Source organism: Felis catus, chromosome B1 (assembly GCF_018350175.1).
Source record: "Felis catus isolate Fca126 chromosome B1, F.catus_Fca126_mat1.0, whole genome shotgun sequence".
In the NCBI taxonomy this organism is placed as follows: Eukaryota; Metazoa; Chordata; class Mammalia; order Carnivora; family Felidae; genus Felis; species Felis catus.
Window position 1 is genome coordinate 173,454,819 of NC_058371.1, and position 15,736 is coordinate 173,470,554.

General features: G+C 42.3%; 1 protein-coding gene across 8 annotated transcripts in view; it reads right to left on the reverse strand.

Annotated features, from left to right (window-relative positions):
• Positions 1 to 15,736, reverse strand: part of TBC1D1 (TBC1 domain family member 1) — a 226,575-nt gene that overhangs the window by 87,826 nt on the left and 123,013 nt on the right. For all 8 annotated transcript variants that reach the window (XM_023253205.2, XM_023253207.2, XM_023253206.2 and 5 more), the window contains 3 exons: positions 11,026 to 11,136; positions 4,996 to 5,124; positions 3,463 to 3,549 (listed from right to left, as the gene is read on the reverse strand). In XM_023253205.2, coding sequence (XP_023108973.2) covers positions 3,463 to 3,549; positions 4,996 to 5,124; positions 11,026 to 11,136 — 327 coding nt within the window. The remainder of the gene's footprint in view (positions 1 to 3,462; positions 3,550 to 4,995; positions 5,125 to 11,025; positions 11,137 to 15,736) is intronic.

The window sequence follows — 15,736 nt, forward strand, 5'->3', positions numbered from 1 at the left end:
TTAGGCTGCTGGACCACTAGGGAGACTGCCCCAATGCAAGCTGACGGAGGGACTGTTGTGAGCAAAGCTGTAAATAATCCCGTCTCCCTGTAAAAGACTCTACTGTGCTTTCAAGAAGCATGTGGAGTCTTGTAGAACTTGTCTGCCCAGTTTAAACAAATCAAGAAGTTCTTTATCTCTGCCGAGTATGTGTATTTTATACCTGCATTTTAAGGCTCTCTGATTTTGATCTAATGTTGACATTCAACTTGGTAATCCTGAGGTTAAAAACTATATCCTATATTATTCTCACAATATGAAAAATCTCTCCTTAGGCACTTCTTGCCACGATTCAGAGCAAATCATTTAACTTCTTTCTGTACCTAAATTTTTCTCATCTATAAAAGGGTAGAATGAAGATTTATCTCACTGGGTTTCAAGAGGTAAGCAAGATAATATAAGTGAGAGTTTGCTATAAAATGTTATACAAATATAAGTTACTGTACCAGGAATTCAGTGGATCTGCTGAGTGGGTAACTCACACATCTATTGGGAATCATGACAATATTTTAATACCATTGTCTTTCAAGATTCGTACTTTTTCAAAGAGATGAACTACTACTCAGGCAATCCTACACTTAGTGCGGCACCCAAGACATGGTTGGTGGCCAATATATTCTTTTCCAGTCAAAAAATGTAAAATAAGGGGAGGTATGCCAGTTTGCCCCTGAGGAAATTGCTAGAAGAGATAAATAAATCAACATGAAAAAAGTAAAATGAAATGAATGCATGTCATGATGGACTGGAGAATCTAAATTCTATGTGTTCACTTGATATACAGTGGCGTACCTTTCAAATGGTAGGCACTAAAGATTTTCATTTTTAGAAATATGTTTATTGAGGGGAGAGATTATATACACTTAATTCTCAAGGAAATAGATAGGAAAAACTTAATTCCCAACATACTATGAAATATTAATTACCTTTAAACATGGCAGAAATTTTCTATTCTTTAAGACCCTGTAGTTCCAAAGATCCTTTTAAGGATTTAGAATTTTGTCTAAGGGGCACCTGGGTGGCTCAGTCGGTTAAGCGGCCGACTTCGGCTCAGGTCATGATCTCGCGGTCCGTGAGTTAGAGCCCCACATCGGGCTCTGTGCTGACAGCTCAGAGCCTGGAGCCTATTTCAGATTCTGTGTCTCCCTCTCTCTGACCCTCCCCCGTTCATGCTCTGTCTCTCTCTGCTTCAAAAATAAACAAACGTTAAAAAAAAAATTTAAAAAAATAATAAAATTTTGTCTAAGACAATACATCATAGCAAACAATCTCCATTATGCAAGGCTGTTCATCTCAACTTTTATTAATATCCCTCCAAATTACAGGAAAGAGCTAATCCTCAGCTTAATCTTACACCTAAAAGGGCTACTCGGATGTTCCTCAACTCTTAGATGATCAATTTCTGGGTTAAGATCCAATTACATAAAAAAAGTATCTTTACAATAGTTTCTCAATCTCAGGATAAAAAAAGATGTAAAGAAGTACACCTAAAGATCCTCCCACACACAACTCAAACAGGTGGCTTCTGAAAGTTGTGTTTCTCTTAAGATTACCTAGAAATTCAAGTTACATGTGTGTTCCTAGATCTGGGCTTTGGAGAAGAATACAAAACAAACAATAAGACTTGCTGGAAAAGTCACTGGAGTGACATGAACGTCTCGGTTATCTTTACTTGCACCGGTCTGGAATGCTGCTCCCTGTCCACTGCCACAGGTAGAATGCCTATACTTGAAAATGAAATTCAAAAGCACCACTGCTCCTGCTCCCGTGCTTTCTGTGCTTCCGTTGATCAAAATAACTTCCCTTCCACTTGTTCCCGGGACTGCTAAGTAACCACCCTGTCTTATTCGAAACTCTCAGGGCTCCTACTATATTCTGCTTGATGCTGGTGTTGAGTATCTGTCATCTCCCAGATAAGTTCCTCAGGGCAGGGGCTTTGTCCCACTCCTCTGTATACAGCAGATAAACCATACCATTTCCAAACTTGAAATAAACTGTGGGGTAGAACCAGTATGTGGTGGATGGAGGTCAGATGATGCTCTGTCCCACTAGATTTTAACTCAGAAAATCATATTCAGAAGACTGGTGTCTAGGGCCTCGCTCCCCAGCGGGGAGAGCGGTGCACAGACCTCGGAGCTTGTCAGAAATGCAGCATCTCAGGCCCCACACAGGTCTACTGAATCAGAATCTGAATCTGCATTTTCACCAGAACCCCATTAAAGGTGCACCTGAGAATCTGAGAAGCACCCTTTCAAGGCAGTGTTTCTCAAGTAATAGACTTTTTGTCCCAAGCAATAGACATTTTTAAAGTAAAAAAACAACTGAAAATAACATTATGTATCAGGTTGTCTACAGCTAATATTGTTTTGTGAAATTTTAATTTTGGGTATAAGTGTGTATGTATGTTTGTGAATCATTTTGCTACATTAAATGAGTTTCTTGCTGTTGGCTATGGTCTAAAAACTTTGAAAGCCACATGCCCAGGAGGAAACTCAGAAGAACTTAAGAGTTCCTGTGGTCAGGAGCTGGCCTCCACAAAACTTCCCTCTCATTTGCATCTGTCAGAGCTCTGGTAGCAGAAGGAAAGCTGGCCTCCCTAGCACAAACCCCAATTTCACTTTCTGGTGGTTAAAAAAGCTGAAAATGCTTAAATGTCTAGAAAGTAAGAAATTAACACAAGGACAGAGACACAGGTTTGTTGCTGAACAGAACCACAGGCTTGCTCACTATCACAAAGCCATGCTTGGTGACAGACGCGAGGGGTGGAGCTCAGCTATTTATGAAAACAGTAGTATCTCATTATAATCACAGAGCTAACCCAAGGGTAAAGTTCGTTCAGGAATTCAGGTTCCATGTTTCATGGAACTCCCAGACCCACTCTTGAGGTGTTCCCAATTTCAATTATTTTCAACACAGGGAAAGAAGTCCATTGGCTGCATTGTGATAAATTATCTCTTAATGGTCTAAAATTGACATCTTGTTGGGGCGCCTGGGTGGCTCAGTCCATTAAGCGTCCGACTTCAGCTCATGTCCTGATCTCGCGGTTTGTGAGTTTGAGACCCGCTCAGCCTCTGTGCTGATGGCTCAGAGCCTGGAGCCTGCTTCAGATTCTGTGTCTCCCTCTCTCTCTGCTCCTCCCCCGCCTGCACTCTGTCTCCTCTCTTTCAAAAATAAACACTAAAAAGGATTAAAATAAAATATAATAAAATTGTCATCTTGCTTCTTTGCTTACAGAATGGCCATCTGCTTTGTTATGTGAAACTTCTAAGTTACAGAATTGCAAGACCAGCCCTCCCCCTGCACCCAGAAGTCTGCAGGCACCAAACTTTTCATGATTAAAGACAGGAGGCTTCCTTCATTCCCTTTGTAGGCTCTGCAGGTGACAGATGAGCATGAACCATGTCACATAGAGGGAAATGCGCTTACTTTGCTGGTGTTACTTAATGTGCTAGACAAGGAGCTGTCCAGATCCAGACTGGCAGAATGTTCCTGTAGGCCTCTGGCTTTATTACCCTACAAAAAGAAAAGCAGTCAAGTTACATAAAGAAAAGCAGTCAAGTTACGCTCCCTTAGGCTTTTGCAAAGGCATCAGCTAGAAGCAGCGTGGTCTAGCTAAGCATCTCAGGAAAAATGCATCTAGTGAGAAATGCTGCTGAGCACATACGTGCATGAAGATAACCAACACTGCTGTCTTTTTTTTTTTTCTTAACAACACATCAACCTAAATGTTCTTGAGCACCTCGCGGATTAGTCATTTGGCAGGGACGATGGGCAGGAAGAAGAGAGAATCTGTGAAGAAAAGCAAGCGCTAGAGCAAGCACACTCAACACCTCTCTCCCGAGTCACGAGCTGTCACAACCTGCCTGCTGTATGACAATCAGACAACATTCTACTTGGGGGGCTCCCAAAGGTGGCCACCTGGTTTTGTAAATGGATGTTTTTGAGTTATCTCTAAGGATGCTGCAAAGTGCTCAGAAATATCTTCAAACAAAATAAAATTCAGTTTTCTTTCAAAAACAAGTATGACTTAAATGGATTGTGTCATGAAATTAAAAAAACGAAAACAGAAACAAAACTGTAAGATACTGCAAGCTCCAGAATGGTGTGAAATGTTGAAAGAAAATCAAACTCTGCTTTCTCAGGAGTGCCGTGAAAGGTTATCTGCACCCGTTGGGGTGGGGAACACAGCAGGTAATTTCTCCCACATTGGTGTATACGTATACTTCGTTCTTCCTGTAGAGCTGCAGTCTGCAAACTTTTCTGTTTTAAAGAGCCACACAATGAATCTCTTATCTTAGGCTTTGTGGCAACTACTCAACTCTGCACAAAAGCAAACTAAGGAAACAGGTAAATGAATGGATGTGGCTGGGTTCCAAAACTTTATTTACAAAAACAGGAGGTGGGTGGCGTTTGGCCCAAGAGCCACAGTTCACTGACCCGCCACAGAGAGTTCCAGACACATACCAGCAGCAGCCGATGGTAAATGGTTTTCTAGGCTGTGCCTGGTGGCACTAGGGAGAACTGGACCCACACTTTACCGTACTCTGTGCCCTTCACAGAGGCCGGCCAATGAAGAACATCCTTTTGGGAAACAAAAAATACCGTGGAGTATAAGAGAATTGGTTTTAACCTAAACCAAGTTAAAAACTGTCGGTAACATTGCTGTAAGACGGAGAAGACATTAAAAAGCTTTTACCCTCCTAGATTTTATAGCAAACACTCATGGCACAAAAGCAAAGATTTAAGGGGCGCCTATCTGGCTCAGTGGGTAGAACATGTGACTTGATCTTGGGGTCAAGTTTGAGCCCCACGCTGGGTGTACAAATTACTTACTTACTTACTTACTAAATAAATAAATAAACAAACAAACAAAATTTTATTTAAAAAGGCAAAGAACTGAATCTTATGTTCTCTTTAAAAGTGATTTTCACTTAAATTAGGAGAGATTATGCTACTTACCCGGGACAAAATACTTTCTAAAGACTCTGTTAAAGATCTCTTTGCTTTGTTTTTCAGCATATCCAGCCTCAGTCGAGCGGCACTAGGTGGTAACTCACTTCCAATATTCTCCGCTGCAATCTGTGATGTCTAAAAAGTGAAACCATGAAAAGTAAGTCACTTACAGCTTCCTTCCTTCCTTCCTTCCTTCCTTCCTTCCTTCCTTCCTTCCTTCCCTCCCTCCCTCCCTCCCTCCCTCCTTCCTTCCTTCCTTCCTTCCTTCCCTCCCTCCCTCCCTCCCTCCCTCCCTCCCTCCCTCCTGGAATGATAAGTCTTTTTTTATCATTCCAGGATGCATCTTTTTGCCCCCAGGCCATGATTCTGATCCTGTGCCCTCATCTGCTCCTCCACAGCATGGCTGCAGGTCCAGGAACTAGTTTGCCTCGAAGAGTTGCTCTGGCCGCTCCAAATGAAAGGACGTAAGGTGCTTGGAAACCACTCAATTAACAAAGTTCGAGAGCTCAGGCTCTGCGGTCAGATCAGAGACGTGTCACTCACTAACTGGCCTTGTACAAGTTACTTTCTCTCTCCTAGCCTTCGTTTCTAGAATCCTCTGTCAACTCAGACCCACCTGAAGATCTAATCATAATGCTGTGTTGTGAGATTAAAACAGGTAAATCATATAAAGCATTGAGCAGAGTTTCTGGTACAAAGGTGGCCATTATTAGCTCTTCAAAGTACATTATAATTTATCTTTGGGGGCATCTCAGAGGTTGAAACAAAATAAATTTTATCAACTGAAGAATCCACTCCATCACCCTAAATTAATCCCCTCGTTGGTTTCTGTGGAGCTCTGTCTCCTCCACTTCTTCCTCTCTCCCTCCTAACTGTGTCTGTCACCCTTTCCCTCGGTGCCCAAGCTTGTCCTCCTAACTGACCACAAGATGAAGCTGACAACGTAATGGCATTTGGATGCCAACCGCTAAATGAGGTTTAATGTCACTCATTAACAAAGAGATATATTTAAAAAAAAAAAAAAACTACAAAAAACCTCTACATTAAATTGCTTCCTACCTCTATGGAGTCTTGCCGGATTGCTTTCTGCTAGACAATGATTTTTTTTTTTTTTTAAGAAAACCACATGAACGAGCCCATCCTCCAATACTCTAAACTCCGACCATTCTTTGTTGTTACACATTCAAAGCATGCAGCAAAGTGTACAGACTAATACAACAAATCCCACCCCCACCCCCAGCTCTGGCCAAGTGAACATGCAGGTGTCGAGAAGAGTGAGGAGCGCGGGCTCTGGAGCTCTGCCCAGGTGAGATGGTCCTCTGCCGCTTCCTAGCTCTGTGGCCTTGGACAGGTAATTACCCGCTGCCCCCTCGGGTCATCCACCTGCAGACTGAGGACACACAGGGAGCTCTCCTCACAGAGTGCTCACGAGCATTAGATGAATTAATGCACATGAGAGCACTCAGAACATGCCTGATACTCTGTAAATGTCAGCAATCATGATTATTAGCTAGTGTTTTCTACGTCTAATAGAAAACATGACAGACATCTCTGAAGCCTCCTGGAGCCACTCTCCATTTTTCATCTGCACAAATAAGCCCTCTCCTGAGTCTGGTGTCCGTCAATTCATTTTTTATAACTTTATATATACATATGTATCCATAAAACATATATGATGGTTTACATATAGTGGAAGCTTTACATGAATGTATCATCCTGTACATACTCTTCCATAATGACCTTTTCTCTTTCAAAGCTGTTTTTGAGATTTATCCACGTTGACAAATGTTCTTTGATTCACTCACTTTAGTCAGAGTGTAGCAGTTCACCGTATGACAACACAATGCGTTCATGTTCCTGTGGTTAAACAGATTCCCTTCTGTTTTTACAAAGGAGACTGCGCTTCTCTCTCTTGAACAGAGCTCCTTACCACTCAGGTGAAAGGTTTTGCAAGGGAAGTACTTAGAATATGTCCTTGCTGGGTCTCTACGTCTGTGTGTCTTCACATGTACCAGATACTGTCAAATTTTTCTCCCCTAAATGGTACTAATTCATAGTCCCAGTACATGAGAGTTCACTTTTACATGGTATTGTGGGATTTTTTAATTTCCACCGACTTGGCGGATAGAGATGGTCTCTTAATTTGTTTTCCCCTGATTCCTATGTCATCAAGCATTTTTTTTATTTTATTCAGTTATTTGCTGGTCAAAGACTTCATGTCTTGTTTCAAACAATGAAATCCTAATTCACCTATGACTGCCACGTTTTTCATGAGGCATAAATGAGAAAGAAAGGTTCTAATAAGAGCTACCTTTTGGCTTTGTCTACTCATCAGCGTTTTACTTCCGTAAGAATTAGAATGTGCATTAAAAGAGTGACGACCAGCTTAGGACTTCCCTCAGGGGAGACCATCACTTATCTTTGTGTTTTCACAGGGTATACTGAGCACGCTCTGGACACTTCATGCTTGCTCGCCGAAGAATGAGTGAATGAGCAGTGAGCACCAGGCAGGCCCATGGGAAACACGTGCCTGAGGGAACAGACCCCCTCACCCAATAGTGACTAAGTGCCCCCCAAACATGAGGCACCACGGGCAGGTGCCTGACTCACTACAGCTGGTCCTGTGCGATCATTTACCAAGAAGGAGCCTGTCCACACTTGAGGCAGCCTCCAGTGCAAAGGGAGGGAGCCACACAGGACCCTCAGGGGCCTGTCCTGGACTCACCGCCGGTCCTCTCACACGGCCCAACCCACGACAGATGGGCGAGCTCTGTGCACGAGAGTCTGGAGCCAAGTTTTAAATTCTGCGGCTACACTAAGTTCTCAGGTCAGAACCCACCAACCTGTGGCGCCACAACGTACCTACTAGCGGCCTTATTCATGACAACTAGCACCTAGAAGGGGCTTGAGCGTCCGTCAAAAGGAGGATGGACAAAAGCCGTCGTGTTGGCACAAGGAAGGAAAGGGAAGCGCTGACGCGCACAACAACGTGGATGACGAGCAGGGACATCAGGTGAAGTGGAAGAAGCCAGAAACAATAAAGCACGTACTGTATGAGTCCATCCATTAAAGTCCTACAACAGGCAAAATTAGTCTACGGTAAAAATAATCAAAACCATGGTTGTCTGCAGGGAGGAGTAGTGAGGACTAGAAAAGAGGTCCGGGGGTACATTCTGCCATCCACCTTGATGGGAGTCTGGGCCACCTCAACGTATGAAGACCTCAAAACTCCACAAATGGTACACTCAAGATCTGTGCAACTTACAAGATCTAAATCTCCAAAAACTTGTGAACAAATACTGAGTACAGTTAAAAATGTAGCTACGGGCTAAGGTATTTGGGAATAAAGAGTACTAATATCAGAAATTTACTTTAAAAGTCATCAAAACCAAGGTGATATAATAGATAGACATACGGGAAAGTAAATATTACAAAATGCTACAAACGGTATAATCTGGATGGTGGGTATGTGAATGTTCACTGTTTCTTTCAACTTTCCTGCATGTCTGAAATCTTTCAAAATAAAATGTCAGAAAAAACTCTACTGGAAAACGGACCCGGGCAAATCAGTGAGTACTTATAGAACATTTAACTTTGTTAGGTAAGCTCCTAAAAAGCATCATGATTATGATAGTGTCCTCGGACCTCAGACACAATGGCTCCGCCATTCCCTAACACGCTGCTTGACTTCTGTTCCCACGTCCCCATCCCTAACAACGGTATTAGACCACCCGCCTCAAAAGAGCTAAAGAAGAAATGGAATCATTCATGCAAAAAATTAGAACCTTGTCTGGTACATGGCAAACATTCATTAAGTGTCAGATGAGTGAATACTGTAAGTTTTTTGCACCAGCTCTATATATACAAGTGGAAATAATATGTTCATCGACTAAAATGCAACACCTTCTAACTTTATTATTTTACAGGTCTTTGCCCAAACTGATTCTACTTTTTCCATAAGAACAAAATCTCATTCAGTTTGTTTTCTATTTTATGAAACCGAGTCCTCTGGCAGCTCTCCAACACTATCACTTTAGTCACTGAAAAGCACGAACAGATCACTGGCTCTAACGAAGTGCAGCCTTGAGCCTGTGCTCAGTGTCTCTCTCTGTCCACTTTTGAAGACCGGTGGTCAGAGAAGTTCATTGTCAAAGCCATGGTTCTACTCCTCTCTAGGTTAAGTCATGACATGTTTTCAAAGGGTGTGGGGATTTTTAGGTGCAACAAGAATGTAATGAAATCCATGTAGTTAAAGTACTCCGTAGCATAAAGAGACCAGGAATGTCCTGGTAAATCTCAGAGCTTCATCTGATTCATCTAAAAGCAGCTGCTGTTCTGAAAAGCCTGATCCTCAGAGCCCAAAAGGGTGTCCGGTCTGGGGGAGACCCAACCACAACTGGGAATCGGGGCAACATCTTTACAGGCACAGATGTGAGGGCATGGGATAACAGAATGTTCAGAATCCTCTACACAAAGTGCTGACAGTTCTGCTTTTTATATTAAATTCTCTGATGTTTCCAAATGGAAATAAAATTAATTACATGTCTCCTCTGCACTCAACTATGCCCAAATCAAAAAGACACTACTCTGTTCCCTAAATATGAGTCTGTACTTAGGTCAAAACTTTCCATCCACCATAAATGCTTCATTCCCCTCTAGCAGTTATAAATTATTTCAAAATTATCAATTTCCTGTTGGAACAAGTTAGGGAAAAACTATAAATGGCACCAAAAAAAAAAAAAAAAAAAAAAAAAGGAATGAAAGCAAGATGAGAAATAGGTTGAAAAAAAGTAGAGAATTAACTGTGAGCTTAGGCTGGGTGCCCACCCGAGTGAACCGGAGGGGCACAGAACTCCCAAGACTTCCCGTTTTGGGAAGGGAGGAGTGTCAACACACGAAGACCAGACACACACGCACAGTGCACTGGTGTTGGGGTCCCTGCCAAGAGATGCTACAGTCGGCCGAGGAGATTAAAAACAATGTCAGACACTGTACATAAGCCCTGTGAGCTCAGGAAAGGTACCTGATTGCCAGAGCCAACTGGAAGGTAGAAATCTGGGGACAGCTGCCATGTGTGGGTCCACGTGAAACTGCATCACAGTTAGGGTGCCACAAAGGCAGGGGTGTCATAGGGAAGAGGGCAAGGGAGGGGGCAGGCCACTGAGCCTTAAAGCGCCTTTCGGACGTGTCGGTTAAGTGCTTGTTTTTTTTAAAAAGCAATATACTTTTGGGAAATGAAGGATGTTTTGAACATCCTGCAGTGATTTTTCTCTAGATTTTCTGGCTCACAAGGGACTTTAATACAAAATGTACATCTGAAGCTATAACAGTTATCAGGAATTGACTTACATAGAGTCCAAAAGACATAGGAAAATGGTCTGGGGCACCATGTGTACGGAATCCCAGACTTGGAGCGCTTCAAAGACAGAGACCTGCAGGTAGCCCCAGCTTCTGACCCAGCACCCCGACACAGAAAAGCTAAACGATGCTTGTGGCCAGGAGAGGAAGGCAGGCAGATTCTGGACCTCCCTCACGTGAAATGGAATCAATGCAAGTTCTAGATCTGAAGAGCACACACGCCAGGATCTCTAACGTCATAACCTAATTTGTCAGAAGTGTTCTCCCTGCATTCACGTAGCATTTATGTCACAAAGACCCTCCAGGGACTTTACAGGATTCTGAAGGCGACCCTGCAACGTCATTCCCATTTTGCCAGGGAGAAAGGGGAGGTGACAGAGACTGGCTCCCTCCCTGCAGGTCAAGTAGCCTGTTGTAGCAGTACCTACTCTTAAATTTCATCCCGGAAGCTCTACACCAGCACTCCTGTGGAGGCGCCTGCCCCACTCCCACCACAAGGCCGACACCTCCTCTAAGCACGGTCTCGGTATTCCCAAATTTCCCTCATATGTGCAAGAAATAAAAATAAGATACAGGGAAAAAAAAAGTTTCAGAACGTGAGAAAAAACCTCAAGATTTTGTTTTACACAGCATCCTGGTAAAATTAAAAGAAGAGGGAAAAAAAAAAAAAAGCCATACCTGCTTTATCTCCCCAACATGGGTGTGAACTTTTTGTTTCTCTTCATATAAACACCTCAGGAAAGAAATAATCAATTCATTCTCTCGCTGCTCATTCCTTGGTCGCAATTTCTTTAAAAAAAAAACAAACCAATATATCACATTTATTTTTAACTGTTAACAAAACTGCTAAACCATGCCTTTGAAAATACAGCTTCCTCCCATCCATCAATGGGTGCTTTTACCCAGTCATCTCACCAGGGGGCACCAATGATCCTAAGCTAGACAGGGAGACACTTCCTAAAAAGAACAATGGAGCCAGTGAGCCCGATTCACTTTTGACCTCTGATGTCCTCATACCGAAAATAAATATTTCACATCGGACAGAGGCACAGTGGAAATATTTAAGAAATAAATAGTCTTGAAAACAAGAAAAGAGTAAAAACTGTGTAAACATCCAGAGGTCGGAGCCATAAGGGCTACATGTTCATAAACTTTCATGGTTAGGGAACTGGAAAGGAAAACAGCAACTGTATCCAGGGCCATGGTTCCATATGCATCAAATGTGATGTTCACCGTGAATCACTTCTTGCAAGCCCAACAAGGTGTGAACTTGCACACAGTATTTCATGGCATGGATTTCTTTTTCCCCTTTCTTTTTTAAGAACGTTCTCCCTACACCTTTAATTCTTCGTATAGGTAGTAGCAAAGCACATCGGACTAGAAATCAGGATATGCAGGTTTTGGGTACTGCCTAGAAGTGTGACCACAGGCAAGTGATTAGCTTCCTCATCTGTTCAAATGAAGATTATGCACAAAATAAACTCCAAGGTCCCAAATTCTCTGGATCTGAAATATCTGTGTTCAGTTTTTAAAGACCATCTAATTTAGTGTATTTGTTTCTCTGAATATGAAGAAAAACCTGACTTATTCTGAAGACACACAAAGCATCTAGTCTATAAACCTTGAAAATATGTATTTTTCATAACGACGATTACCATTTTCCCGCTCCTCCTCTCTCCCTCCATCCCAAACTTCTAGCCTGCCCTTCAAAACAAAGTTGGGGTGTAATACATGAATCAAACATACAAGCATCCAGTCTGGGTCAGCTACACTCTTGGCAAACTCCTCCCCAAGTTAACCGAGAAACAATGTTTTTACCCTTTGTGCCATAGCTTTTAGAAGCAAAGGTAACACTAGCCCAGACCTTCTGGTACTCCCTCTTAAGAAAAAGATCATTTAAAATGATAAGTTGTTCCTGTAACTCAAGGAAAAGATAGCAAATGATTAGAAGGGGTTGTTTTCACTGAGGACTTCCTGTTCTTTCAGATTTCAGATTTAAGGATTAAATACCTTGGAAGCTAGCACAGATGCTCTCAATCTCAATTCCAAGTCATGAACCTTCATGTTATGAAGTTGTACATGTTTTACGAATCAACTGGATTTTTCCAAAGAAAGTTCCATCAGATCTTCACCAAAGGAAAGGCACGGTCAAGCACCACAATCAACTTTATACCCCAAGAAGATGACCCATGGTCCATAAGCCCAGGACGCAAGAGGAACTCATTGATTGCCAATGGGAAGGCAAAATGAAACAGCCACTCTGCGAACCAGTTCGACAGCTTCTCATAAAAAACTAAGCATGTTCTTACCATGCAATCCAGCAAATCACACTGCTTAGTATTTACCCAAACGAGATGAAAATTTATGCCCACACTAAAACCTGCACACCAATGTTTATAGCAGCTTTATTACTGCCGAAACTTACAAGCAACCCAGATGTCCTTCAACAGTGAATAAACAAAGTGTGATACATCCATAAAATGGAACACTATTCAGCACTAAAATAAAAAGAGCTATGGAGCCATGAAAAAACACGGAGGAACTTTAAATGCATGTTGTTACGTGAAAGCCAATCTCCAGCACACCGTATGACTACAACTGGATGACATTCTGGGTAAGGCAAAACCATGGAGGCAGCCAAAGACCAGTGGATGCCTGGGGACTGGAGGAGGGGAGGAATGAACTGATGGAGCAAAGGATTTCCAGGGTGGTGAAAAACAATTCTGTATAACCCTGTAATGATGGATACATGCTATTATACATTTGTTAGAACGCACAGAACGTAACAACACTAAAAGTTAACCGTCATGTCAACTAAGGACTTCATTTAATAATAATGTATCCATATGGACTAATCAGTATTAACAAATGTACCACACTAGGACAAGATATTAACAACAGGGAAAACTGGCCTGGGGGTAGGGCTGGGGTGTGAGGGGTCATATGGGAACTCAATATTTTCTACCCACTTCTTCTATAAAACTAAAACTGCTGCAACAAAATAATAATAATAATAATAATATTTTTTTTAGAAAAAGTCCACGAAAGAGGAGCAGACAGGAATTATGAGAAGCCTCTGAACAGACAGCCAAGAAGTGGAACCATTTCTTCTTCCATATCTTTGGTTAAATATTTGAAGCTGTTCTCAACAAGAAAATATATTTTTCTTAGAGAAATTCTGTGCAATAGCTTATATCAAAAGTATCAATAAAGGCTTAAAAATGAGTAAGAAGGAAACTTTTTTCCCTCAAAATACACAAGAATTTGTTCAAAGGGACAGAACATGAGACAGCTGAGCACAATGTACAAACACAGTCACTGCCCATTAAAAACTGAAACCAAGGACCGGAGACTGCGTCCCGGGGCTCGTTAACCACCACAGAGGGAAGCCACTGTTCGCGATGCCCTACAAGGTCAAGAAATAAGTCCTTCCTTAAAATAACTGAAACATGATTATGGGCTACTCTTCTATTGAGTGAAAATGATTAGCAAGGTGCCTGCTCCTTAATACCTCTCATGTGACTTCACCACCCTCCACCGTGGCAAATCATTACTTTCCACAGGTGATTTAATTTTACCAAACTTCATTAGTCAGAGAGACAAGCCTGAGGAAAATGACGGGGACTTGAGCCGGATGACATCACTTTGTAGTCAAAAATTAGCTTAGTTTCGACAAAACCAATCTGCAGTGTCGGAAGTGAGGACAGTAGGTACCTGGGGACAATACTCGGGGGATTCTGAGGGGCTGGAAACGCTCTATGTCTTCATCCTGGTGCCGGCTGCACAGGTGTATTCATCGTAGCACAATTCACTGAAGTACACACACCACCAATTTGTGTTTTTCTACAGTCATATTTCATTAAATACAAAACAACTGTCAAAAATAACCAAGCCAATTCTGCTACATGCTTCTTGACCTTATTTCTACGAGAGGGCCTATGAACTGGTGGTAAAAGTCACTGAATTTCCAACACTCACTAATGAACACCACGATGCTGAGAAAGTCTGTGGTCTTCTGAGGGTACTCCTTAAAATGGTAGTGCTCACTTGGGACGCTACATTCTGACATCTTTTCATAAAGTTATAATCAAATCTTAAATGAAATCATTTTAAAGCCGTGGAAAATCCAAAGAAGTTGATATTCTTTACAAAGTAGAGAAAAAGTTCTTCCATTCCTCTTTAAAACTTGTGAAAAATCATGTTCTTTAATCCATTACTGACATCTCTTGAGTAGGAACCTACTCGACTTACCTACTCAGCATTAACTCAGCCACTCCCTGAAATACACTCACTCAGATGAGAAGACTTGGGCTTTTGAGGCACTTCCCTTCCTTGCCCTACTTCGTCTTGAAAGCCCTCTGGGGGACTGCCTGATCCGGCTCACTCAGCCAGCAGCAGGGCAGCATGGGAAGACGGCAAGACCCCGTGGGCCCCCCCCCCCCCGCTCAGGAAGATATGCGGGAAAATTATACGACCTGTTTCATGAGCTCATAAATTAAAAAGTGGCTCTCCGTGTCATGAGTCTTCTTACAAAGGGTTAACGGGCCAGCACACTCAGGGGGCACAAAGCTCTCTCAGCAGGCTCACGGTCAGCTCCCTGCAGCAGCGACCATCTCCTGCATCACGGCCATTACTGACGGCTTGCTCTTCATGTCCTGCGTGCTCTGCACTTCTTTCTTTGCATTAAGCATTTATTTACAAAAACACTGATTATGTATGCTTTAACAACTACATAATCATGTGCCACTAATTTCAATCGTAATTCCATTGAATTACGAAAATTTGCCCTTGGAGAGTTCTTCAGAAACAAAATTACCCTCCAGGAAAGACGGTACAAAGGAACGTATTAACCACTCTGTTTACAAAAGGGATCCTGACATTGAAAAGCCACCTTTTTTGTTATGATCGTTCTGAAATGTACGATTTTCTTTTTTTTTTTTTTTTTTTTTAAATTTTTTTTTCAACGTTTATTTATTTTTGGGATAGAGAGAGACAGAGCATGAACGGGGGAGGGGCAGAGAGAGAGGGAGACACAGAATCGGAAACAGGCTCCAGGCTCTGAGCCATCAGCCCAGAGCCTGACGCGGGGCTCGAACTCATGGACCGCGAGATCGTGACCTGGCTGAAGTCGGACGCTTAACCGACTGCGCCACCCAGGCGCCCCTGAAATGTACGATTTTCAAACACATTAGCCGGCACTGCTACCTAAAAAGAAATCAATGACTTGGTTTATAAAATGTCATTTCAGAATCAAGAATGGTCATTGGAAATAATTCAATGAAACCTTCAGGCCGTTAGAGGAAGAGATCCATGTCAAATTTGTATCATTCAAGGAAAAGCCACACTTATGACGATGGAGGACATAGTAAGAGCTGACTTTTCACAACAG